The sequence below is a fragment of the Tauraco erythrolophus genome, chromosome 2 (assembly GCF_009769465.1).
Source record: "Tauraco erythrolophus isolate bTauEry1 chromosome 2, bTauEry1.pri, whole genome shotgun sequence".
NCBI lineage: Eukaryota > Metazoa > Chordata > Aves > Musophagiformes > Musophagidae > Tauraco > Tauraco erythrolophus.
Genome location: NC_141466.1, coordinates 75,892,817 through 75,917,028, shown reverse-complemented (window position 1 = coordinate 75,917,028; position 24,212 = coordinate 75,892,817). Strand labels below are relative to the sequence as shown.

The following is a 24,212-nucleotide window of genomic DNA, read 5'->3' as shown; positions in this document are numbered from 1 at the left end:
TTCCAACTGATGCCTTAGCATGATTGTTCTTGGGTTTACGAGTTACAGCTGAGCTAATACGAAGGCTCGTTCTCTTCAAAGCAAGGGATTCTGCTCCCCTGCACAGAGAGCTTCCACCTAAAGCTGTGCTGTCTTCATCTCTTTCTGGATCACGCTCTGGTATTCAGAGAGGATTCAAGTCACTAATCTGTTGGGAAACAATTTATTTTTTATTGTGGAATTCGTTTTCTGCCAGATTAGTGACCTAAATTGACTCGCTGTGCAGTCAAAGGGAACCCGTGAAGGGGAAGGGAGAGAGCAGGAATGCACAGCTGGGAGTACAAAGAGGTGCATGTAGGTTGGTAAGAGCAGGATCTCCTCTTTAAGCAGCAGCAAAAGTAACATCCAATCACCACATTGTATAACAGCACCTTTTTAAATAGCCAAGTAAGGAATTTACCCACTTTTCATCACTATCCTGCTGCATGATGGTCCTGGAGACATAGTGGGCTAGTCCTGGGACCAAGATCTGCACTCAGGGAGTTGTATTCTGCCTCCATAGTGTGCTAGTTTTCAGGGCTGTTTGTGCTACCATCAAGTATTTTGCTGTGTTGTATTGTCTTTGTGAGCTTATTCCCAGTCTGTACATCAATCCTGAATTGATTCAAGGCTGGTTTTAAGCCATCGTGTATGGCAGTTATTGATAGAAGAAAGCACTATAGCACGTTACATTTATTACTCTGAAACTTTAGAGGGATGTAAACAGTACATCAGTTTTATGCAAGCCTGTACGGACTGAAGTTTAACTATTTACTTGCTACTTCAAGAACTCGTACTTTGCACTTCAGTAAGAAAGCATCCCACTTACTTAGGGCAGATTTTTATCACTCTTTTTAATCATAAAATAAGTTAAATAATCATTTCCTTATCCTTTATACTGGCTTTTGCCTTCTAATAACACATGGCTATAAGGAAGGTTCAAAAAAAAAATGGCTTTTTGTGATCACTTTAAAAAGTCAGAAACATCACTTCCAATTTAAATGTAAAACCACTGAAATACAGCACTTCTGGCACACTCAGCAGCTCATGCAGTACTCAATCTCAGTATAAAACACCTGAAAATGTTACATGTTTTAATAGTTATAAATGTCAGGACAGTAGACTAGAAGAGCCTAGGAGGCATGCATCTGAGCCAAAAGGGAAAGCCCTCTTACGCTCCCAGCCTGTACCAACACTGAGTAGTTATTCAATCACCCAAGGAGAGATCACTTGTGAAACTAGATCACTAGTTATTTAGTTATCGCAAGGAATTTTACCATTTATGTTAAATAAAACTGTTACGACATCCGTTGTGCTGTGAGACTAAGGAAAGCTTTGAAATTTGGGGAACCTGGAAGTATGTTGAAAGCATTTTTAGTGCATAATTTTTGCAGTTTTAATTAAGCTCCAGGAGAATAAAAAGAAAGGAGGAGAGAGGACTGAAGAAAAGGGGGTGCAAAAGATTGGGAGTAGAAGGCAACAAAAACGGAAGGAAAGCATTACTTGATAGGTAGTTTACCAGGAAACTTGCAAAAGGAGACAGTCAAAAAGGAACAGGCATTCATCTCCTGTTCGATTTCAGTGAGACACTAAATTCCTTGAGGTCAGCTGAGAACCCAGCCTGAACTTTGCTGAATCTATAAATTCTGCAGGTCAGCGATCCTTGCTTCCGTGTATTTTTATATACCCTGATACCATTAATTATTATGCTTCTGATAAATTTTGTAAGCATTTTAATCATTAACCTAATACACGAAACACTGTAGCACTGTAGCTGGCTTTTACTCATCTAGGATTCACCAGTCCTGTTGGGAGGTTACTCACACTCCGATTTACGCCCAGAGCGCAACTCATAGTTAGGAATTCAGGCAATTTAAACTTCCTCCCACCAGCACATGCAAATGACTGCGAGTACCAGCAAGAGCTGCATTCTTGACGCTGCCATCCTATCCCTGAAGAATCCGATGTGCCCTTTGTGAGATTCGGCAAAACATCATGTTGACGAGCTGACTTACACATAGTTTTTGGCCTCATGAGACTGCGCAGTGAACAGACCCTTTACCTGTTTCTTTTAGTTCACCAAACATAACAGATTAAAAAAAAACCCAAACCAAACCTCAAGGACAGGTCTAAAAGAAACCGAGTAAACTAGGTGATGGTAAAGAGAGGTGGTAGAAATTAAGACATCAGAGTTTTTATCCCTTCTTCCATTACTGGCTTGTGTGATTACGGAGAAGTCAGTTAATCAGCTTTACTTTTTCTAATCTGTAAAATAGTACTAACTACTGATAATAAACGTATGTAGTGATGAAATATTTGAGGTTTTCGCGTAATACGGAGGAAATATACTTCACAATATATGACTCTCTTAGGCCTCGTTTCCCAGTGCCTTACATCTTGTGCCGGATGTTTGTGCCAGTGTCTCATGAATGCAAAGTGCATATCAAATACTATGTTACTGTGGGTTTTACGATTTATGTTCACTATCAACCAAGTGGGAGTTATAGCGCAATATAAAATCAGCCTGCAGATTGCTTCAACAGGACAGCGAATTTACTGCCCTGCCCTGGCTGTATTAAAACCTCCCTAGGCAAGTGGTTAAGACGTTTGCCGCCCTCACTGTTATAAAGTTTTTTGCTAACAGCTAACACCAATCTACCAATCTTTCTTGTTGCAACTAAAGCACTTTTTCTCTTCATAAATCCACCAAGGACGTGGAGATCCAGGTTGTTTGCTTTCTTTTTGCCAGAGACTTCTGTGGGTTTGACTGCCACTATTAAGTGTCCCTCCATTTTTCTCTCCTCTAGGCTGAAGATCTCTAGCTCTTTACATCTTGTGCTTTTTTCCTTCTGGTGACTCTTTCTGTTCTCCCCTGGAGTGGGCCGGAGCCTTTCTGGACGTGTGGTGCTCACAGCTGAGCCCGGCATCACTCCGGCCAGGGAAACCGTCGCGGTTTACGCCATGTCGACTGCTGCAGGTGTCGCACAGGTGTGAAGGCAGTGCTGTTGTTGGCAGTGCCTGCTGTTGTTGGCAGTAGGTCGGTCTGGCAGGCGTATGCTGCCTGTTTCATGAACAGCAGCAATTATTGACATGTGCTGTGTGGGTGATGCTCGTATTATGCAAAGCACGTTCAAAGGCTGTAATCGCCTGTTAGCGGTAACGGGCATTCGCAGGAGCAGGCACGTTTCCACGCGTTATTCTGCAACGCCTAATTCGGGATCTTCCAGCGGCAGCGGTGCCAGCGCAGGGCCGGGCCAGGGCACGGCAGTGCCGGCGGTGCCAGCGCAGGGCAGCCGGTAGCGATCGCAGGAGGGCGCAAATCCAGCTGTTTCTCTCGCTAAACGTTTGCCCCTCTTCCAAAAAGGAAAAAAAAACCCAGAAAGGTCATTCCCAAGCCGACACCTGCCCTCAGCGGGAAGCTGGCAGGGTGGCACAGCCCTTTCCAGTGAAAAAGCCGGTGCCCGCGGCCGCCGGCGGATGGGGAAGGAGGCGGCCTGGCGCAGACCGCCAGGGCTCCCCGGCCCGGCGCGGCCCGGCCCCCTCCTGCCGCCTCCCCCGCTTCCTACCGGCCCCGCCCCTGCCGCCGCCGCCGCTTGTTGATGTTTCACTTTGTTTTAATTCCCGGGTCGCAAGATGGAGGCGGCGCTGGGGCGGCGAGAGTTGCTGCTGGCGGTGCTGCTGTCACTGGCCGCTGCGCTGCCGGGTCCGGCCGCGCCGCTGGGCCAGGTACTGTCGGGGTCGGGGTCAGGGTCGGGGCCGGGGTCGGGGGCGGGGCGGGGCCGGGCCAGCTCCTCTCCCTCTCCCTCTCCCTCCTGCTCCCTCTCCCTCTCCCTCTCCCTCCTGCTCCCTCTCCCTCCGAGGGCTGAGCCGGAGCCTGCCGGGGCGCGGGGCGGCGGCGCGGGCGTCTCCTGGCCGCAGCGGGCGCGGGGCGGTGGTGATGGCCCCGGCCGCGGGCTGGCACGGCCGGCCGGGCGGCGTCGCCGGCGGGAGCCGCCGGCGCGGCTGGAGAAAGCGGGCGAAGCCGCTGGCACCGCGGGGCGGTGTGCCGCCTGTGAGGGCTTTTTTTCTTCTGGCTGTAGCGCTTGGCAGCCTAAGGTGTATTACCCCCGTTTACAGTGCTTGTCCTGCGGCTCAAGTACGTTTCTGTCTAAAATGTACAGAAATGGTACAAAAGCACAAAATTATGCATCGACCACAAACTCGGTTACCGTGCGTGCGATGTTTTCCTCCTTCCTTTAATGATTCGTTTGTACAGGGTTCGATATGCTGAAATAAATATCCGACAGGTTGATGAGGGATAAAGTTATTTCTATGCGGTGTAGATGTATTTATATTGTGTTTTTATGCTTGTCTACCCATGTCTCTCGATCGTTCAGTGCTGTAGAAGTACGCCGCGCATTAGGTCCACGTTTGCTCCTAGTGGTTTCTGTCCTCCTGAATTGAACCAAGAAAAGAGTTTTGCTGTATTGGTATATTACAGGACATCATGCTGTCTGGTTTTCCATTTCAGTGCCTATGCTGTATCTTGGTAAGATTAGTTTCAAACTAAATGTTGTGTCTTTTTAAAGAGTGGAAGGAGTTTTTTGGCTATTACTTAGGAGATCTCAGTGGGAATAAAAGATGTGCCTTGGCACTGGTGAGCTTTAACATCTGGAATCACAGAAGAGAACTTGGGTGCTTCTGTCTGTACTCGAATCATGACTAAATACATCTTCTAATTGTTATCATTGTGAACTCCAAAGTGTGAGATGGCAAAGAAGGAAGAACCGTGTTGGGTTTGTAGTCACTTGTCTAGCCAATGTGAAGTTGCTGCCATATGAGTAAATTTTATGGCTTTTTTTCCTCCACAGTTTTCGTGTTTGCGTTAAAGTAAAACTTTTCCAAGAAAGCCTGACGGAGGCCCTGCACTGGCACAGTCTGTGCTGCAAAGCAGGATTCCTGGACTTACTTCCTGGTTTCTACTTCTCTATATGAACATTCGAAGAGAGGTCTGCTTAGCTCTGATTTCAAAATGGCGATCTAGATCTTCAGACACCTGTTGAAGTGCATCAGTGCCCAAAGTCGGGTGCTCTTAAAGAGAGCAGAGAGAGCTCAGTCAAGTACTTTGCTTATCCCTCTGAGAAAGGGAATGCTAGCTTGAATTTGCCACAAGACACATGAAGTGACAACGGAACGTAGACCTATGCTTTTGCTTGCCTTCTCCCTAGAAACTATCCCACTTTCACACCAAAACTTCAACTTAGTAGCGTTTAAGTTGTTTGTCACAGCTGGCAATTGTACAAGATCGTCATGAGGAGGCACATCTGCACGTGCTGGCTTTGGATCTGAAAGCGTGAGCGAGCACAGCACAGGGGTGCTGGAGCGGGTCCTGTGGAAGTCAGCTTGGAGTCAGAAATAGGATAGCTGTGTTTTAGAGCGCTGATAGGGCTTGACTTAGGAACTGGGGTGTAGTGCCTTATGGGCACAGCTGTGCTGTTTGTGGAGTTGAGTTTGTCCGTTTGTGCCATACTGCTTGGGTAGTCTGTGAGCTCAGCTTGTGCTAGTTGAAAGTGTCTGTGCTCTTTTAGCTATTTACTGGTGTGGTGGCATAAGCATATGTAGAAAAGCTCTTAAAAGAGTCAAAAAGAGAATATACACATTTTTACTTTAGTATTTTTTATTTTTAAATCTCAAAAAAATAAGAACTTCTATTTCCTCCTGCACTCTTTCTTTTTATACATACGGGATCATTTTTGATGTAGAAGGAACAATGCATCTTAAGAAAGTTTTGAGTAGAAGAATTGCTGGTTTTTGAGCATGAGCAGGTTTATAGTGGCCTGATAAGAATGGCAGTGTCTAGGCAGCAGGAATAGGCAGAGCGGGAATGCTGCACTGTCAGGTTGACTTCTGAAGCCACGAGCTTAACAACAGTGGGCAATGGAGTCAGAATAATCATGGTCTTTTCCCTAGAATGGCTTGGGAGTGCAGACTGATTGGGAGCAGGCAGCATCAACATGTTCAGCTTTTATTTGGCTGGATACCATGACTGTGTCATCTACAGTTCCGTGAGCCCGCTGGCAGCATACTGCTGATAGCTTCACATTTTGTAATTCTTGCACATGGTATTAAAGTTCACCTCCAAGTTGATGGCCGTGATGTTATAGAAACCATAACGGAAGGACTGAGGAGAAAACCCTGAAACATTGGAATAACGTTTTGTAAGGCTGAAACGCTTTTGTTCATCTCTGGAATGTGAACGCCTCCATTATTGTGCAATACTTGTCATTTCTTAAATAAGCTGTTTTGAAATCTGGACTGTTTTTTTTTTTAAAAAAAACATTAGCATGTGTGTTTTGATTTTTCTTTCTATAATTTGGATAAGCAAAACTGGATTACAGATCGATTGATATTAGACAAAGTTGTTTTTTTTTAAAAAAAAGGCAAGTAATGATGCAACAAGAAAACCAACCTGTGCATTAAAGTAGTGTGTTTTTCTGGTGCAAGGTCAAGAATTAGGTTTTGCATTTTAAAGTATTTTTTTAATGTGCTGATAGGAACTGGCTAAAAGCACAGTGGGCTGAATGCTAATGCTATGTTGTTTGCTTACTCTGTCTGCCTCTTGATAACTTAGGTTTAGCAATGTTCTTTCTAAATGGCTTACTTGCCAACCAGACTTTTTTTAGTTTAGTGGCCTGAAAAACATTGTCTTCAGATTATTTATTGGCTGCAAGAAACCTCTGTGTGGATGGGTTATTTCACAACAGAAGAAAGTAATCTTCACTATATCAAGCATTTGAGTATGCATGCAGTGGGTGTAATGTGTTTTAATAAAAGAAGAAACTTGTCAATAGTGACATGCTGAAATGTTTATTTCATCACTTTATGTCTGTTTCTCTATTAACAGTCTGGTGCATGTTCTGAACTTTACGCTTAAAAGATCTGACATCATTCCATGTATATTTGATTAAATTAAAGCAGTATGATGCAACCATGTCCCAGTGATGTGAGACTAAGTATTCACTGTTAAAACTTCTGATAAAATATTCATAGTGTGAGGTGATTTAATAGGAAGAAAGCAAAGGCGATTAATTCTAGCAACATATGTAGGGCAAAGTAAAGGATAAGCAATATTATACCAAGAATTATTGCAAAGCAAGGAAGGGATGTAAGTGTGCTTGTTCAGAAAAGAAAAGGAAAAGCATCATGTTAGATTTTTATATTAACAAAGATAGTTCAGCTTTTAGTTACTTAAGCAAATGCTGGATTTCATTATCTTACCTTAAATATTGTCATGCAGTTTGATAATGCCAAACCTTATTGGAGAACATTTTGTACTAAAATTTTGCAAAATGTGAGGGACTAATTATCGTCCTACAAACTTGTCAAGTCAAACTTGCACCGTGATTATGCCTGATTGCAGTTAAGACTCGTCCCCCAGCACAGCTAGGTTTTGAGTCTGATGAAAGAATGATGAGCAGCACAGATCACAGAGCCCTGGCTTGCAAATTCGCAGTTACACTCTTTGGAGCCAGCTCTCCATGTAAGTGCCAGCGCTCAAACGATATGAGTTTGGGTGGTAGTTTTGTTTGTCTGTTTGAACATTTTTTTTCTCATAATCTCTTTTCAAGTTTGGAAACATGTTACTCATTTTGTCTATTTCTTATCTGTTTGGCAACCTTCATTGGACTTTATATTTCCCTGTCGCAAACAGGATATCCCAATAGTGCCTGTGTAATCGCTGCGAGGGGATTGTCTGTCTTCCAAGTCTCTGTACAGCTGGCCATCTTGCAAGGCATTATGCCATCTGTTCCTAGTGCTGCCCGCTCCGCTTCCCGCAGGCCTTCTAGTGCAGAAAGAGCCTTGTTCGGAGAGCCTCACTAGAGAACAGCTGTGCTTTAAGTGGGTTGGCTGGTAGCGACTGAATCTATATGGAGTTTGCGTGACTAATGCAGTTGTGTAGGACTTAACAGTTACCCTGTACTGGGAGAAACTGTCCGGTGCACCCCGTCAGGTACCCACTGCCTGTGGAAGAAGTTGTTCTGTGATTCTGTAATTAGATCTGTTTGAAGTTCTAGTGTGATTAGACCAAACAGCTTGATCTTGTGCAGCGTTTTTCATAAAAGGCTAAGATTAGGTGAAACGTTCTCTGTAGGTTTGTGTGGCATTGGTGTGGGAAGTCCTTAAGAATTAATGAATATTCTCTTAATATTCTTAAGCCAGATGCTTTATATTCTTTGCTGCCATCTTTTGCCTGTCTTGCTCTTCTGCTACTACTGCGATTATGCTGCCCCAGTTAACACTCCTGCGTTCTGTTGCAGCACATGGTGAAAGAGAAAGGATTGGAAAATGATCACTACCTTCTTATCTCTATTGATCCAAGTTCACAAAAATTCACTAGTTCACTGCTGTTGCCTGGCTGTCCTAGAACAGAATGACATACATTCGTGGTATAAGTGCTGTCCTCTTCACAGGTACTGTGGCCATTACTGCTGTAAATATCACTGCTGGAGCACTATAACAGTGATGAGAAATCGTAGGAAAACTCAGGAGAGACATCTACCTCCTATAACAGCATTAAGAATGATGAGACCATTTTTAGTGTAAATTGGAGAGTTTTGTGTGAAGGCATTCACCAGCATAGGAAGGAATAAGGTGCGGTGAGTGATGGAATGGGTGTCAATGGAAAGCTGAAAGTACAACTTGATTCCTAGGGACCTGAATTGCTTCTTGGGCCTGTCCTTTGATTCTGACTCTGTCAAAGCACAGCTTTCTCAAATATTCCAATGAATTCAGGACCTTTTAAATCACAGGACTGTTTGAAATTCATGTGAACTTTCATGATATTGTTAATACTGAAAAGTGTATTGTAAGTTACATGAACAAGTTTTACACTCACAGTTCAGGCTTCTCCAGAACTTGACAGTGCAATATTATGGATTACTGCAGAGGATCCATGTTCTGCTCTCAGTGACTTCATTACTACGGGATTGGCTTGGCTTGCTATGCTTTTGATATACAAAATAAGTAATGTGAGGTTGTTTCCTTTTCTTAGTACTGAAGTGTATAGCTATAAGACACATCTATAAAACAGTTTTCCTCCCCAAGTAGTGAGTTTTATTATGTAACATTAAAAAGTATTTCCTCAGTCGAAATTAAAGGATGTTTCATAAGTCTGAGTCTTCACCCGTAGGATTGGAAAGGTGAGTATTCAGTTATCACTGCAGCACTTGTCTAGCGAGCATGACTTACCAGGCCAGACATCGTGAAAGCCCAGTACAAGAGCTATTGGCCTGCCCAGTCTGTTTCCCTCCCAGTTACAAACATTAGTAACTTATGGTTCTTGAGCACTTATTCATGAGCAGATATCAAGGGGGTACCAACTAGGGTTGTGTTAACAAGGGAATGCTCTGCATCACGCATTCTGTGCTGTGGGTGAAAGTGGGCCAGCTAGGATGGCTCTCTGCTTGCAATAATCCCTTCCTCTTTCCTCCTGCCCGGCTTTTCATTGTGTTTGGCATGCATCTTGTGGTTCTTGCCCTCATTTAGATTTTGGTATGGGGTGTGTAGGGTCAGGAAAATTGGCCACAACAGGACCTGTTGAGTTTTGGGTGCAGCACTGCAGGAAAGACCAGTGGGAAGCCATGGGAAGACAGCAGTGAGGAACTTGCCTCTATGGAACGATTGAGTGAGATGGAGCATTAGCATAAAATTAGGAAGACTGAGTTAGAGAACTCTTTTTCCATGGGAAGACATTGTGAAGAGTAATGAACAACCTGTTCATGAGTTGTATCAAGGAAGCTTCAGGTTAGACGTTGGGAAAACTTCTAATGTTAAAGTTAGCTGAGTGCTAAATAGTTGAGGAGAGCGTGAAATTTTTGGACGTCACTGAAGAGCTTTAAGACTAAGTTAAATTAACATCTGTCAGGAATGACATCAATATGGTTGATTTTGACTCTGGAAAAGCTGGTCTTCCTCTGGTCCTCGAGATGTTTCTGTATCAGTTTGGGAACATTTGGAATAAGAACAATTGCAAACTGATTATTTGTTAGCACCAAAACTTTGAGATCTGTTTGAAATGTTTCTTAGCAAGACTGGCACCAAGTCTTTGAGACTGCTTAGTGAAGAGGCAAAACAGGAACATATGACAACTCAAGAGAATGGATGTACAGAATGTGGGAAGTCAGCAATAGAAGAATTTGTTGGATCTGGATGTGAGCAGACTGGTCATGCGAATGGCAGGAACATGAGTTCTCCATTGCTTGTGAACACAAAATTACAAGGGTCATGGTGTAGCCGCTATAGTGGAGTATTAATCATTGCTCTAAGTTGCTGAGCAGCTTTTTGAACCTGTGACGTTCAGAGGATGCCCCATCACCTTGCCCTCTGATCAGACGAAGATGCCATGAGGACAGGCAGACGGTGCAGTAGAGCTGATCCAACAGCCGGCGGCCATCAGGGCCAGTAGCCCAGCTCCTTCCTCCCAGCTGCGTGCTTGCGTCTCTTGTGCTTGTCTGGCTCTTCCTTGGTTGTCAAACTGACAGAAGAACAGTCTGTCAAAAAAAGGGAAAGTTTTCCTGACAACTTAATGAGCTAAATTGGCTCACTGGCTTGGCATAAATGAAAGGGAAGGATGATGTGCTGGAGAGAAGAGATCTACACTGTCTCTTTTAGTGGCAAAGGCAGCATGCTGTTAAGCTGTCTTATTTGTCGGAATGCTATGATCTATTTTTTGTAACTTTGACAGCAGGGAATTGATCCACTGAAATATTTTAATTTCTTAAACATGTAATGTGCTCTTCAAGTGAAAGTTTTAAGTATGTACTGGAATTCACGACTGTGCTTGTGGATACTACGTCAGCAGAATTGACAGCTGTTGTGAAGAAAATCACATGTACACTCAACTGTTGAGCACATCTATCTTACCCCATGCCCTTCATTTTCAAAGAAAGCATTTGATTAAAAAAAAAAACAACCTAGGGACACTTTCATTTTTTTCAGCAGTCACAGACAATCAGTGATTTCCTTTTTCATGTAATCTCAGAGTCACTTTGTAGATGTTGAAAAAAGATTGCAAAATACTTTCTGTGTAAAGGAACTCAAATTTCATTTGAGTCAAAAATAGAAGGAATGTTAAGACTGCCTGGAAAATCCATCTTTTGGGCCCTTTGAATTCTCAGAAAACAGGAAAACCTAGGAAGTCATGACACAAGGTTTTGGTAATCTGTTAAGCAGTTTGAGGGTGTAAAAGAAGAACAGCTCTGAATGCTAGATAAAGAGCTAAAAGTTTGGCAGTTTGGGGCTTTTTTTAATATACGGAATTCTTAAATCTTGAGAAGAAAATAAGTGGCTTGAGGAAATTAGGGGATGACAGAATAGATTGCATCCTATAATTGTATTATTGATCTGGTTTATAGTTTCAGTAACAGACTTCCAGTTCTTTAAGTAGATTGATAATTTTAATGTACTTTGAATAGCCAGGATTTAAGTTTTGAAGAAGAGTCGGTATAAACACCTGTTGTACAGAAAGGGCATTGAGAAAGAGATTCCTCCTCAGTCTCAGTAGGCAGAGAGCTCTCCTACTAATTTGACAAATGTGTCTGAAGCATCAATGACAAGTTCTTTCCAACCAAAAGGTTACCTGTATTAGCTTTTAAACCATACTTCTCGTGATGCCAGATTTCTGCTGAATCAGATTTGGATGTTGGATTTCAGCTTTTGCTAGTCCTGGCTACCTGTGTATGCTGATTAACACCCTTTGTTTTAAGGAATTTTTTACACTATAGTTGCACTTCAGAAGCAATCTGCTTATGAATTGGGACTATGTTATGCTAGGTACTGTATATTTCAGGTATTTCCTGGCTGAAAATTCAGTGTTTTATAAAAATCCCAAATGAAAAACCTTATTATATATTTAAAATTTTATTTATTTATTTAAATTCTGGGAAATTACAACTTTTTATTGAGACATGACTCACTTTTTAGCTGTTAGTTGTGAAACCATGACTCAAACACAGAGCTAAAGAAGACACTGAAGGTATGGAGAAATTTTGCAGAGGAAAATGAAACACGATTAGAGTCATTTAAGGCTCTCAAAAGGCAAATAGAGATCTTAACATTATTTTTACTGAGGTGTCTCAGGAGACTAGTGTGGCAATCACTACTTTTGGCTATGTCCAAGAGAGATTTGGCTTTTGTATGTAGGTTTTGTTGGGGGCAGGCCTGGGAGATTTAAGGTCCCATTTGCAAAAGAGCCCCTGAAATTACAAGGGTGAAATGAGAGGACAGAATGAGTGAGTCAATAAATTACAGCAATTAAGGTTTGAAAGAAGGAAGCAAATCCCCATTAGCTGCGAGTTTGGAGGTGTCCCGTGTGGCATAATTTGGGAATGGTAACCAAGGAAAAGAAACAGCATTACTGCTGACACTGAAAAAACTGAGTGTTCTTTAGTGTAGGCTAACGTATTAATTATACTTCACCTTGAAGACTAAGTGGAGCACTTAAAAAAACATTTGCAGAGAATCTGATTTTTACCTGGTATTGTCTATTATTTTCCAGCTAATATGAGAGACTTTTATATCCATGTGAAACAAGTTCTCCTGCGAATTTAGCTTGATTATTATTTTATTTAAAAAAAAAACTTTACACATAAGGAGATGTCACGGAAAACCCCAAACCCACTCTTACGTGAAACAAGTGAGCATATTTCTTGTTCTTCTGTCTCCTGGGTAGAAAGCCTGGGAACATGCTCTGGGGATTGTACGTTGTTACTCTGTCAGGACAGTGTTTGAAAGTTGCCTGTGGCCTGCAGTGACTTCTGTGTTTCCTCAGAAACTTACATCTCTTCTCACTGTTGTTTTCCAGGAAACAATCAGAGTCAACGTTATGATGTTGAAAAGCAATGGAGAATTTCACAAAGGGCAGGTTTGTCTGGTTTTTCTGTTTATTCAGTGAATTACTATGCAGTGAAACAAAGTCTGCAGTGGATGCAAATACATTGATGATGTCAGTCAGCATGAAGTATGCTCCCCTGAGAGCAGAATTGCAGCATAGGGCCAGGAACCATATGTTCATTCAGTCTGTCTCTCTTGCAGGTTGTTTTTAATATCACCTATGTTAACGGACAGGTATATCTAAATGATTTTCCTATGAAAAGTGGGGTTGCGCACATAACCTGTCAAACAGTAATATGTGAGTATTCTCTCTTTTTTTTCATCTTTTTTTTTTTTTTTTTAATTTTTATTTCCCTGGGATATTTGGGTTTCCTGTTATATAGTAACCAAAGCTTACAACTACTACATACTCTGCAAAACTGAGCACTATAGAAGCAATTCATTTCCCAAGGTAGGACAATTTTGCTACTAAAACAGGCAGAAAAAATCTTACTGCCTTGTTCTCCAGTCACATTCACATGCTTATATGTAAATAGTCTAATCTGAAATCCAGACTCTGCCTATCTTTTCAAAAGAATGTTTTGCACTACAAGCTAGATAATGTAAACAGAAGGATGCAACTCCACCCTGCTAATGGCTGTGTCCCTACGTTGGTTGGCATATATCCAAAAGAGATTCAATAACAGAAGTATGAATTGTTGTTAGGAAGATCTTTTAATTATCTAATTTCTGCATGTTTAGAACAAACAAGCTTCTGCTGGATAGGATATTACAGCACAAATACTGCAGTTTTGCTGGTGTCCTGCAGTGGCTAATGACTTCAAATTATCTTGAAACTGCTGTTTTTTCCGCTAATTCAATGCTACACGTTTTGTGACAGACCAGAAAGTACTGTGATTTTTTGAGATACACAGAGCATACTGTATAATTAATTAAACCAGGGCCATTATGCTCATTTGATTTAATCTTCTGTTGTGTTCAAAATGATCTCTTGATGGATCAGGTGCAGCCAGTCTCTAGCTTGGTTTCTGAGGTCATCCTCTCCTTACAATCAGACATTTACTTAAAGAGTACTAATGCTTTTTCTAAATTGCTTCTCTGAGCCATGACCTTGATTCTTGAACCCCTTATCCCCAAGCATGATCAATTATTAATTTGACACTATTTCTTTTCTGGAGAGAGAAAGGAGTAATTAATTTCTCTTTTTCTGGGATAGTTATGTTCCTATTGGTTCTGTTTTTTTCTATCCTATGGTAGAAAAACATGGCAAAATGTTATTTACCTGCAAGATAATTGACTCCAGAAAAATAGATATGGTTTTATTGACTAATTCTGAGAGATACTGAGCACGCTACTGTAGTTCCTAGTAATTTTCCCAATCGTAGTTGTACAGCTTGCAGTGACTACAATTATGAATGTGAATCTTAAACAGTGAGAAAAATCCTGATTTGATCTGGGAGCTAGGAACCTGGAACTCTCTATCTTTGTGTCTGGGTCTGAGTTCTCAGCACAGTACCTCTCTCTGTTATCTGTAAAGTAATGTTTATACTATTTACTAGCTAAATCCTTGACAGTAGATTCAGATAATGTGTGTAAAATGCTAAAGGGATATTGAGATACTTGTTACCTGTTAACAGAGGGGAAAAATACTCCTGATCATATGTAAAAATCAAACTTGAGACAAATATTAATGTTTTTTGAATATTAGAGTAGAGACCAAGTCTCCTGAAAGGTATTGTCTTGACACTGTTGTCATGTCATGCCTGACACCTGTATCCCCACTTGAAGTTCCCACAAATGTTAATTTTGAAAGCCTGAGTGTTGAACATAGTGGAGATTGAGCAGCCTGACACATGAATGGCTGAGACCACAGGGAGCTTCAGCTGCTTGGCATTTTTGAGGCTTTGGTCCTTTAATGCATGCTGCTGCTATCAGTCAGAACACATTCAGCAACCAGGTTAGTGCTGTGGCTCACACCTATAAGGAACCTCTGTCTTTCTCTCTAACTTCTTTCTCTCCTTCTGCCCCTTATTTTTGCAATGGAAGATATTGCTGAACGATGCCAAAAAGTATTTTTCTATTTTGAAATAGCTTTATGAGGAAAGGGATCATAGCATAAAAGTAAGGAAGCCACTGAGTTGTTACTATGTAACTGAAAGACAGTAGTCTGACATTGCCTCTTGGGCTCAGCACTGCAAGTGACACACCACTAGTGGCTTAGAAAGAGGGGCCAGCTCAGGTACCTTGCTATCTGCCTGCTGGAGACATCTGTCACCTCCCTTCCCGCACTTCTGCAGCACTTCAGTCCCAGCGTGCCCTCACCTGTGATAGAGGCGCAGTAGCCGGGAGAAGGATGCTAAGTCTGTGCAGAAACGGCAAGGGCAGAACAGCAGTTCTCTGTGTGCTTGTGGAGTATCAGGTTGTTGAAATAGCTGAAAGCTTTTGGGTAGGAAGAGAGTTTGAAGTGTCACAGTCACATACGAAGATGGTGAGGGGGCAGAAAAAACACGTATGAGGGAACTGACACTCATCTTGAGTAGCGTATGCAGCGTGCGTGGAAAAGAGCATATTTATCTCCATATTGAGAGGAAGGGGAATGTGGGAATCCAGATGTTTACACAGGTGGCTGGCTGGGCTGCGGCACTACTCTTATGAACTCCATTGGACAACTAAAATAAGAATGTAGCAGCAGTGAAGTCAAAGAGTGCTGCTTAGAGTGCTTAAATGCAAACCTCAAAGGCAGGGCTGGGACGTTTTCTGCAAGCTCCCTCCATCTGGGGATCATACAGTGCTGCTCTTGTCTGCTGTGTTATATCATGAGACCTGCTCCAAGTTTGATTTGGTGGTATACTGGTAAAAAAATCATGGCATCTGTTTTACCTGTTGCCCAGATCACTACTGTTTATACCAGCAGTTACTGGAAGCATTAAGGACACCAGCGTAGCACAGACTTCCATAGAACTGTTCAGGCATCTCTGGTTTGATTCTAGTGGTCCTCTGTAGTTGTAATGACTTTTCTATTCAGATGCTATGTGTGCAAAGGCATCTATGTCAGAGTTGCAGCTGTTTGCCCCACGGTTGTATACTGCTTTCTGGTTGGGGTGGTTTCTCTTTGAAAACTGTGACGTTGTGCGTTAACAGTGGAGAACGGAAACTTGGATAACTTACCAGATCAGCAGCGCCTGGCAACCGTCAGTGCTCGCATCATGGTTCACGAGTGGCCTTTAGCATCCAGTTCTGATTTGCAGCTGATTGTCATTCAGGAAGAAGTGACAGAAATTGATGGAAAACAGGTAAAAAAAATACCCTCAATATTCTGCTTGTTTTTAATTTAGGAGATGCAAGTGGTTACCAAGGATTAAAAGGTTTACATGTGTCTGGCTGGTGACTGGAGCACAAAGTATATAATCTAATGCTAGCTAGCACAGTACTGAGGGAGATAATACCAACCGAAGTTGCCTGTATAGTAATGGGGTTGTTTCATGAGGAGACTTTAAGTTTTAGTGCTTCTATTCATGTTTTAATTATTAAGTGTTCAATGACTTTCCCTTAAGCTTGTTAGAACGTCATTACCTCTGTCACATGCTCTTTCCACATGTGCATTTACGCAAGCAAAGTCAGGCTCACCAGCAATGCTTCATTGACAAAATAATGTACAAAGTAAATATAAGGTGCATGGGCTCGTTCTCATTGCTGAGGTATTCCCCATTGTTTATTCCAAGCTAGAAAAGCATTTCGTTCATGTCGCTGGGGAACAGCTTGCAGCAGCAAATTCTTATGGCAGGTGGGCTTGTTGTGAAAGCCCACAACACCTGAGAGCTTAGCCTTAGAATATTTTGCATGGAAGATAATTAATTCATTTGAATAGAAATCTTGGTAGTGAACATGGATTTTGAGATGAACAGAAAAAAACCCCAAAAAAATTCTAACTGTACTTGCACAAATACCAGTGAATGTGAGGGGTTACAATTCTAGCTGAGAATGATATGTGCAGAACTGAGTTCTCAAAATCATTTATAAGGTATAGTTATTTTTCCAATAAGAGAGGTTCTGGGGAGAAGATACAGCTGCTGAAGACAGCAAAAAAAGTCTCATATTTTTGTTTCAGTACCTCTCTGCATCTTACATGTGGCCAGGCTTTTTTGAAGCTGGCTAATGTTCTGCTGGTTGTTTGGTTTGTTGTTTGTTTGGTTTGGTTTGTTTTTTTTTTTAAGGAGAATGATGATAATGCCATTGATCCTTAATTAATGGCATGCTCAGCATATAGTATTTTTTACAGGGATCTGCATCATGTCAGAATTTTATTCTGTTAATGAAAAATCCCACTGAGAGGTTTGAAGCTTTTCTAATGAGATGTTTATCCCACAGTTAGGAGGCTAATATATCCTGGTTTGATTCAATTGTTACACAATAGTGGTGGTGTATTTCAGATCTCAGACTAGACATCACAATGCATTTCAGATTTTCATAGGGGCCTGGTAAGAACAACCAGAGAAAGCTAATGCTGTTTTCTTAATTGTTCCTTTAAGTCAAAAGCTTTCCATCTTTCTCATTAGTTATCAGCTGACAGTAACGATTATCTATTTCATTGCATTGTTCTGTGCATGTTGGAAGCAAAAAGAGACGGTTGGTTGGCCTGTGGCACTGAAAACATGAGTGAAACTGTATCCCATGCTTCATTCCTCTTTTGTTAGTTATAGTTCCATGTAGCAGTTGTAATTATGCTCACAAACACTCTGTATTTCTGTCAGTTCTTGGCCTCACAATGCAGTTATTGATTTAATAGGAGTTATGCTGAATATATTCTACATAAGTGATGCTTGCCAGGATTATTAAGTGAAATGGGTCCAGTGCATCACTGGAAGAGGAAGAAGAAAACTCTTCTTTCAGTTGTTGAAAAAAGCAACTTTACTGCAAAAGCAGAAGCATCAGTCTTGCCTCAGCAACACTTTCGATGTTTGCAAGTGCTCTTTCACTACATACTTGAGTTTTCCATGCCCTAAAATGCCTCCCTGAAAGAGGAGCATAATGACCTATGTAAGACTTGGTTAAAAGCCCAACTTTTAAAAGTAACTACAGCATGCGAGACCCAGTCTGTTCAGCGTATTTTCTAATGTGGTACAGTCTATAGGAGTGCACTACATAAAATAAAGAATACTAATTAATGTTATAACATCCCTACATCTAAATCTTAATGGCTTGAAGTTTTCTGTGATGTATTGGTTTTCTTAGCCAGCCTACTTCACTCTTACTTTAAAGTCAGTAATATCAACATGTTTGCATCTCTTGTAGGTTCAACAGGAAGAAGTAGCAGAAATAAATATTTTAGTAAAGGACCTGAGAGTACTTAGACATTCAAACTACACGGTTCCTTTGAAAGAGAGCATGCTGTATTCCATCCCACGGGACAATGACATGTTATTTACGCTTCCCAACCTCTCAGGAAAAGGTATCTCTCTCTTAGCTGTTACATAATATTTTTATCCATAGTTGATGTATTGCTTTCCAAGGGCAAAAGAACATCATTTTTCCTGTGTTTTGCAAAGTGAAACAGTTTCTTCATTAACAGAAGAGTTTTGGTTTATGTGGTTTGTTTTTTTGTTGGGTTTGTTTGTTTTTTAAACACCTAAATGCAGCTCTTCTGCATTCTAGGTATTTGGTTTATTTGTTTTCAAATCTGTTCTCCTTTGAAGCACCTGGTACTTGTCAGTCTGCAACCCAGACGTCTCACAGGAGTAAATTTCTCTCTCAGTGCTATGATGGAAACTTTTCTAAAGCTCCCCCTTTTCTGTGAGAATGAAAGAGAAAACTAGAGAGGAAATACCTGTCTGGGTCATTTCCAAACCAGAGAATAGTTTTATGTTATTACACTTAAATAACTTAAAAGCAAGGGTAGTTATTTGATGCCTTAATCTTATTTCAGTTTTGTTTAATCAAAAACTCTGAAGGATTTCATAGGAGATGAATATTTTGGTCTAGTTCATCACCTTTTAATCTGGCAACAGCTGAAATTTACAGCTAAGGGAACAGCTAAATGCTGCACTTTAACACTGCTTCTGCTTCTTATCAAGTTCAGTACCAAGTCAAAAAGAAATAGAAGTCAGCCTTCTGTGTTCTTGCTGTAAATGCAAGAGAACTGTACAGTAAGTATAGAAATGCAGCATGTCTTTGTTTTCCTGAATAGTGAGTCAAATAAAAAGCAAACCCCCCACTAAATCTAGCTTTTCCTCTTCAGATATTCAAGATCCACTGCAAACCACCAGTCAGTACCTCATCCGGCAAGTAGAAACTACAGTAGATGAAGAGACATTACCTGGCAAGTTACCAGAGACCCCTCTTAGGATAGAGCCTCCATCTTCTTATAAGGTAGTTTTGCTGTTTGTTTGTTCGAATCATTAATATATACCTTTAAAGACTGGTTTAAAAAGGAGAAGCAGCTTTTTCCCCTCAGGTTCCCTCCCCACCCCCCTCTGTTTCCCCAGAAATGAAATGCATACAGCTTGGTGAAATTTCTAGAAGGAAAACTTGTAGTAACATGCTGCAGATAGAGCTGAATGTTATTCAGTATTACAGTTTGAGGGAATAAACGTCCTTCCTCACTTTTTAGAATTGTCTACAAAAACACATACAAATGTGTTTTCCTCCTTTGTGGATGTTTACAGAACAAACCAAACAAACCCAGCATTCTTAGGATTCAGACAGTGGGTTTTCCTCATGTAAAGACCAAACACAACATCCATTTAAAGATGGTAATAAGGTATGTAACATTCCTAGGCCTTTGTCTTTAGTCCTTTATTTTTAATTTGAAAAAAGCAACATAGTATATAACAACTCATTTCTGGAAGAGCGAATTGCCATTCCTAACTAGTATTGACTTTTCAGAGTGCTGCTTTGCTGCTTTCTATTTGTTAGAGAGCAGGATTTTCAATTGTGTGAGGCATCTGACAGTAAGTGACTTCCACAGAAGTCTAACAAATCCCCACAGCCAACCACTAAGAAGAACAGACTTTTAGAGACATACTCTAGGAAATTTAAAAAAAAAAGCACTCCTAAATTACCCCTTAGCAGTCAGAAATTGTTGGTTTTTTTCACTCCAGTAGGAATCAAATGGGTTTCTAAATCCTGCAGTGTTCTGACCTCACAGATGCTTCATGACAGTGACTTGTTATATTTATATTAAATCAAGCTAAGCATGTATAACAATTTTAAATACTGCTTAGCTTTAAATTACAGCAGTTTTTTTTCCTCTCTGCTTGAGTGCTTACCCCTCTGGGAGATGGGCCATTGGTCTCAGCTGCTGTAAGAAACACAGTAACAGCTTGAGAAGTTTCAGTTCCAGATTAGGTTAAGGATAGGGTTGATGGCCTCCTCTGTGGCCAAAATAGTAGGCTGAAAGTTACAGATAGGCTGGAGAAGGTGCTACCCCTCTTCTGGGCTGTCAGTAACCCTTTCCCTGCTGTACACTGACATGGATCGTAGCTTCTCTACACCTAGGCCAAATAGCCCACCCTTCAGCTGCTCTGTTCAAACATCCTTTGTTTTCCAAAGCTGCCTTATCTTTCAGGGAACTCTGCTAGGTTGAGCAGAGAACTAAACTTTCTCCTGTTCCAAACTTTGTAGAAGAAAGAGGTCTGGGTCACCAGTGAATTCCATTCTGCTTTGATGTACGTGTAGGCATACATAAATTCAAGTAAAACTATCATCATGTAGCGTGATTCACCAGTAGCTTCAAAAACTGCACTTGTCTGTGTTTTGCAACCTGTCTTGTTATTTTCACCTGTTTGGTTGTAGGTGATGTGCCAGTGGGTGGAAGACTTGAGAAAAGGGCTGTGCCGATTCTGGTTTCGATCTCTACCCATCTTCTTTAGTTTGATGGAAGTGATTGTAGTTGGAGTTGTTGGAGCAGCTCTTATTCTCAAAGTCTTAAAGGTGATTTTCCCTTCTTGTGAAAACAAGTAAGTAATTTTTGCTATTTTTTTTCCTCTGATGAAGGCAAAACATTAACTTAAAAAATATCTTTCAAGCAGCAGCCCTGTTCTATAGGAAGATGGTGGCAATAATTCAGTGAAAAGGCTGCTAGTAACTTTCTGATCCAAGTGACCTTTTGACACATACGCATTTCAGAGGAACATGGGAAAAATCTCATTGGAAATGTCTTTAGCTTGGCTGTCATACTGCCAAATTTTTTATTAAGCCTTCTAAGAACTACATTGTGAGACACCATTAACATAGCTCTGAGAGAGGAGGGTAGAAGCTAGAACTAAACAATTCCAACAACTCTCAGTCTTTTCCTACTCCTGCTGTGTTGGAGTACTTATGAAAGGCCTCAAATTTGGCTTTGTGAATTTGTATGGCAATTATCCAAGGAGGAGCTACCTATGTAGGCAGCTTACAAACCATAGTGATTGGTGCGAGCATTGATGGCAAAAGGTCATAAAGTTGATTGACTGCAGATGGCTTTATTCACTCCCTTGGTATCTTACCAGCAACACTAATATTTTTCAGAGAAGTAAGCTCTCAAAACAAGGAGTGGAAAGATGATTTAGTAACTGCAGCTAAGAAATCAGTATAGGTTTACTGCTGGAATAGGCAAACAGGTACATTTTAAAGCAACGCAAGTTGGTTCTGGAAGGCCTAACCCTTGGCACCATATGTCGTTTCAGGAGAAGTGACTGACAGTGTAGCTTGCTTCATCACCCACAGCAAGCACAGCTCATGTCTTGAAGTGCAACTGACCAGCTGTGCTTCTGATTGGCTCTGAGTGCTGTTAATTTATATATCCACCCAGGGATACCAGTGGCCTTAGTGCTTCTGACACAGCTGGAAAAATGGAGGGTTGGAAGATCAGAAAGGTTGGGAACCACAGTGACAAAAGAGGCCGTGCTTCCCCCTGACATTTACAGAGCATGCTGGCTCTGTAAATGGGGTGCTTCTTGTAACTAACTTGTTAGAGCAGAAAAAGTGAAGAAACACTTTGTACTCCCACAGCAGTAAGTAGCTTAACACTGCCACATGTGAAACTTGGAACTAAACAGAAATAGGAAAAAAATTCTAATCCCCATAAACTGTTCAAGGAGGTGTCTGATGGCCTGTCTGTGGCGGAGGTCAGCACAGAGCACAGTAATTTCGCTTCCAGTTGGACTTCTCTTTCAATATGGGGCTTGTGCATGGCTTGTCAGAGCATTTCAAGAAATTGTGACACTGGAAGGATGGTCCTCTGCCTCCTTTAAAAAACAAACAAACAAAACCCAAACAACCAAAACCACAAAAAAAACCCAAACAACCAACCCCCCCCCTCCCCCCCCCCCCCCCCCCCCGTCATTTTCTTGCTTCCTGTATAAAGTGGTCCTGTAAAAAGTGGTAAAGGATTAATTCATGATTGTAAATCCGTAAGAATGAGTAGAAGTCTCATTTGGTGAATGACACAGTTGCAGATGTGAGTCAGGGTCTTGTCCCAAGTCTTTAATGCCATTCCACAATGCACTCATAAAACTAGAGGCTTTATCTGGTCTTAGAGAAATAGGTGCAAGAGCCTTACAAAGTAGCTCCTAACAGCAGACAGTTTTAGGCTACTATAATGTCAAGCATATAGAGCCTACATGGCTGATATTTCAGATGTAGAAACTGGGTGAAGGGACTCCTCTGAAACTACAGCTAGGACATTTTGGAACCAGTTTTCCATCAAGCTTTCTTTCTAGCTTCATAAAAGAGGTATTATGAGGGTAATACATACTTGATGCATTGATTTAAACTAACTTTGAGCTGACAAATAAATCTGATTTTTAGAACTGAGAATTGTTTGGCATATTGTTTTCTAATGCCAGGTAATCTTACCTTTCAGAGGTGTTCTTCTCCTGGATCAAGTTGGCTTTGTACCCATGATCACTCTCAGCTTGCCTTCAGATCTTCCAGACCGGAAAAATAATTTAGATGAGAAATCATGTACTTAATACTGTGTTTACTTTGGAGTTACTGTTTTTTAAAAACAAACTTTTAGTTGACCTGAAATTTGGCACTTGATCTTCATACCTTGTTTGTTTCCTACTAAGAAAACTTCAGTCAGTTGATTACTTGGTAAAGGGACACTCAGGCCGAGGCCCAAAGCTGACTTCCCTGTGCCTCTGTAAACACGCAGCCTTTTCAGAAGCTTCAAAATAAAAGAGCTTTCCACCCTGAGGGCTACCATTGGTTTTAACTTCTGTGAAGTCACTTTTCCACACCTCGAACAGGATGCTGGCTGCCTTCATGCCCATAGATAAACCAGGTCAGCTGTCCTGAATGGCAAGATGATGAAATTCAGGGTGTCCTGAAGTCTCTAGATAATCATTCTTCCGAGGAGGACGAAGGAGTATCGCAAACCTGAGCTGTGCCTGCAAGCCTCAACAACACTGCCCAACCTCGTTTCAGGTCTCTTAGGGTTGAGTGTGCCTTGCAAGGAAGAGATCACTACCAAACGTTTGTGTTACTCAAGTAATTGGATGTTTTATATATGCAAATCAAAAAGGCAGATTTATATTTCAAGCACTTTACACTTTTATGGCCCCTCCCACTCATAAAAATTGTTGGCGCTTGTAAACAATGTGCTTTTTGTATCTGTGACAGCAGTACTGTGTGGAGTCTCAAAGGAAAAAAGAAAATTCTACAAGAGTATGGGCTTACTATTGCGAAGTAGGCCCAGTCTGCCCATGCCGATTTGTACTGTTAACATTTTTCAAATAAACACTTAAATTGTTTATTAGACTGTATTCATGTTTGCCTCTATATTTAGTTACATAAAACAGCAGTTTGCAAGTGTGTTAGATGCAGGGTACTATTTGAGTTTTTTAGCTTTTCATTGTTCTTATTTATAAAAATTGTTTGTCAGAAGAATGACTAAGGAAAAAAAAAAGAACCTTAACTACTTGGCATTAGACTGAGCACAGTTATCATGTGAGTGATCAGAATTAGCCATGTTCAGCTTAAGTTGTTACAGTGAGGGAGAAAAGCTAGGATTTCCCTCCCACCCACACCTCCTAAAGGAAAGATTACCGTAAGTTTAATGAGATCTCAGAGTTACTCAGATATGCATCCTTACAGCTGGTCTGTGACAGGAACAACTCAGGTTGTCTCATAAAGGTGACAGCACTGCAGTGGTAGAAGAAACTTTTCTACTGACTTGCCTTGCAAAAAAAAGAAAAAAAACCCCACAAACCACACACACACAAAAAATACCACCACCAAAAACACACACACAAAAAACCCAACCAAAATAAAAACCACCACCCAGCAGTGCAGGGTGGTCTACAGCAGCAGAAGGTACCAGGGACACTACTCAAACTTGCTTT

At 41.3% G+C, this 24,212-nt stretch overlaps 1 protein-coding gene across 1 annotated transcript; it reads left to right on the top strand.

Moving 5' to 3' along the window:
* Positions 1-3,651: 3,651 nt before the first annotated feature.
* GINM1 (glycosylated integral membrane protein 1) lies at positions 3,652-23,689 on the top strand. The gene is made up of 8 exons (XM_086625832.1): positions 3,652-3,744; positions 12,860-12,919; positions 13,090-13,186; positions 16,030-16,181; positions 18,181-18,337; positions 19,124-19,254; positions 20,680-20,843; positions 22,730-23,689. The coding sequence occupies exons 1-8, from the start codon at positions 3,652-3,654 to the stop codon at positions 22,836-22,838; spliced, it is 963 nt and encodes a 320-aa protein (XP_086481958.1). The 3' UTR covers positions 22,839-23,689.
* The last annotated feature ends 523 nt before the right edge of the window (positions 23,690-24,212 follow it).

Excerpts from the sequence above, each read along its gene's own strand:
- GINM1 (XM_086625832.1), top strand. The coding sequence starts at position 3,652 with ATGGAGGCGGCGCTGGGGCGGCGAGAGTTGCTGCTGGCGGTGCTGCTG. Across the intron at positions 3,745-12,859 it reads CGGCCGCGCCGCTGGGCCAG|GAAACAATCAGAGTCAACGT; the intron begins GTACTGTCGGGG and ends GTTGTTTTCCAG. Across the intron at positions 18,338-19,123 it reads TCCCAACCTCTCAGGAAAAG|ATATTCAAGATCCACTGCAA; the intron begins GTATCTCTCTCT and ends TTTCCTCTTCAG.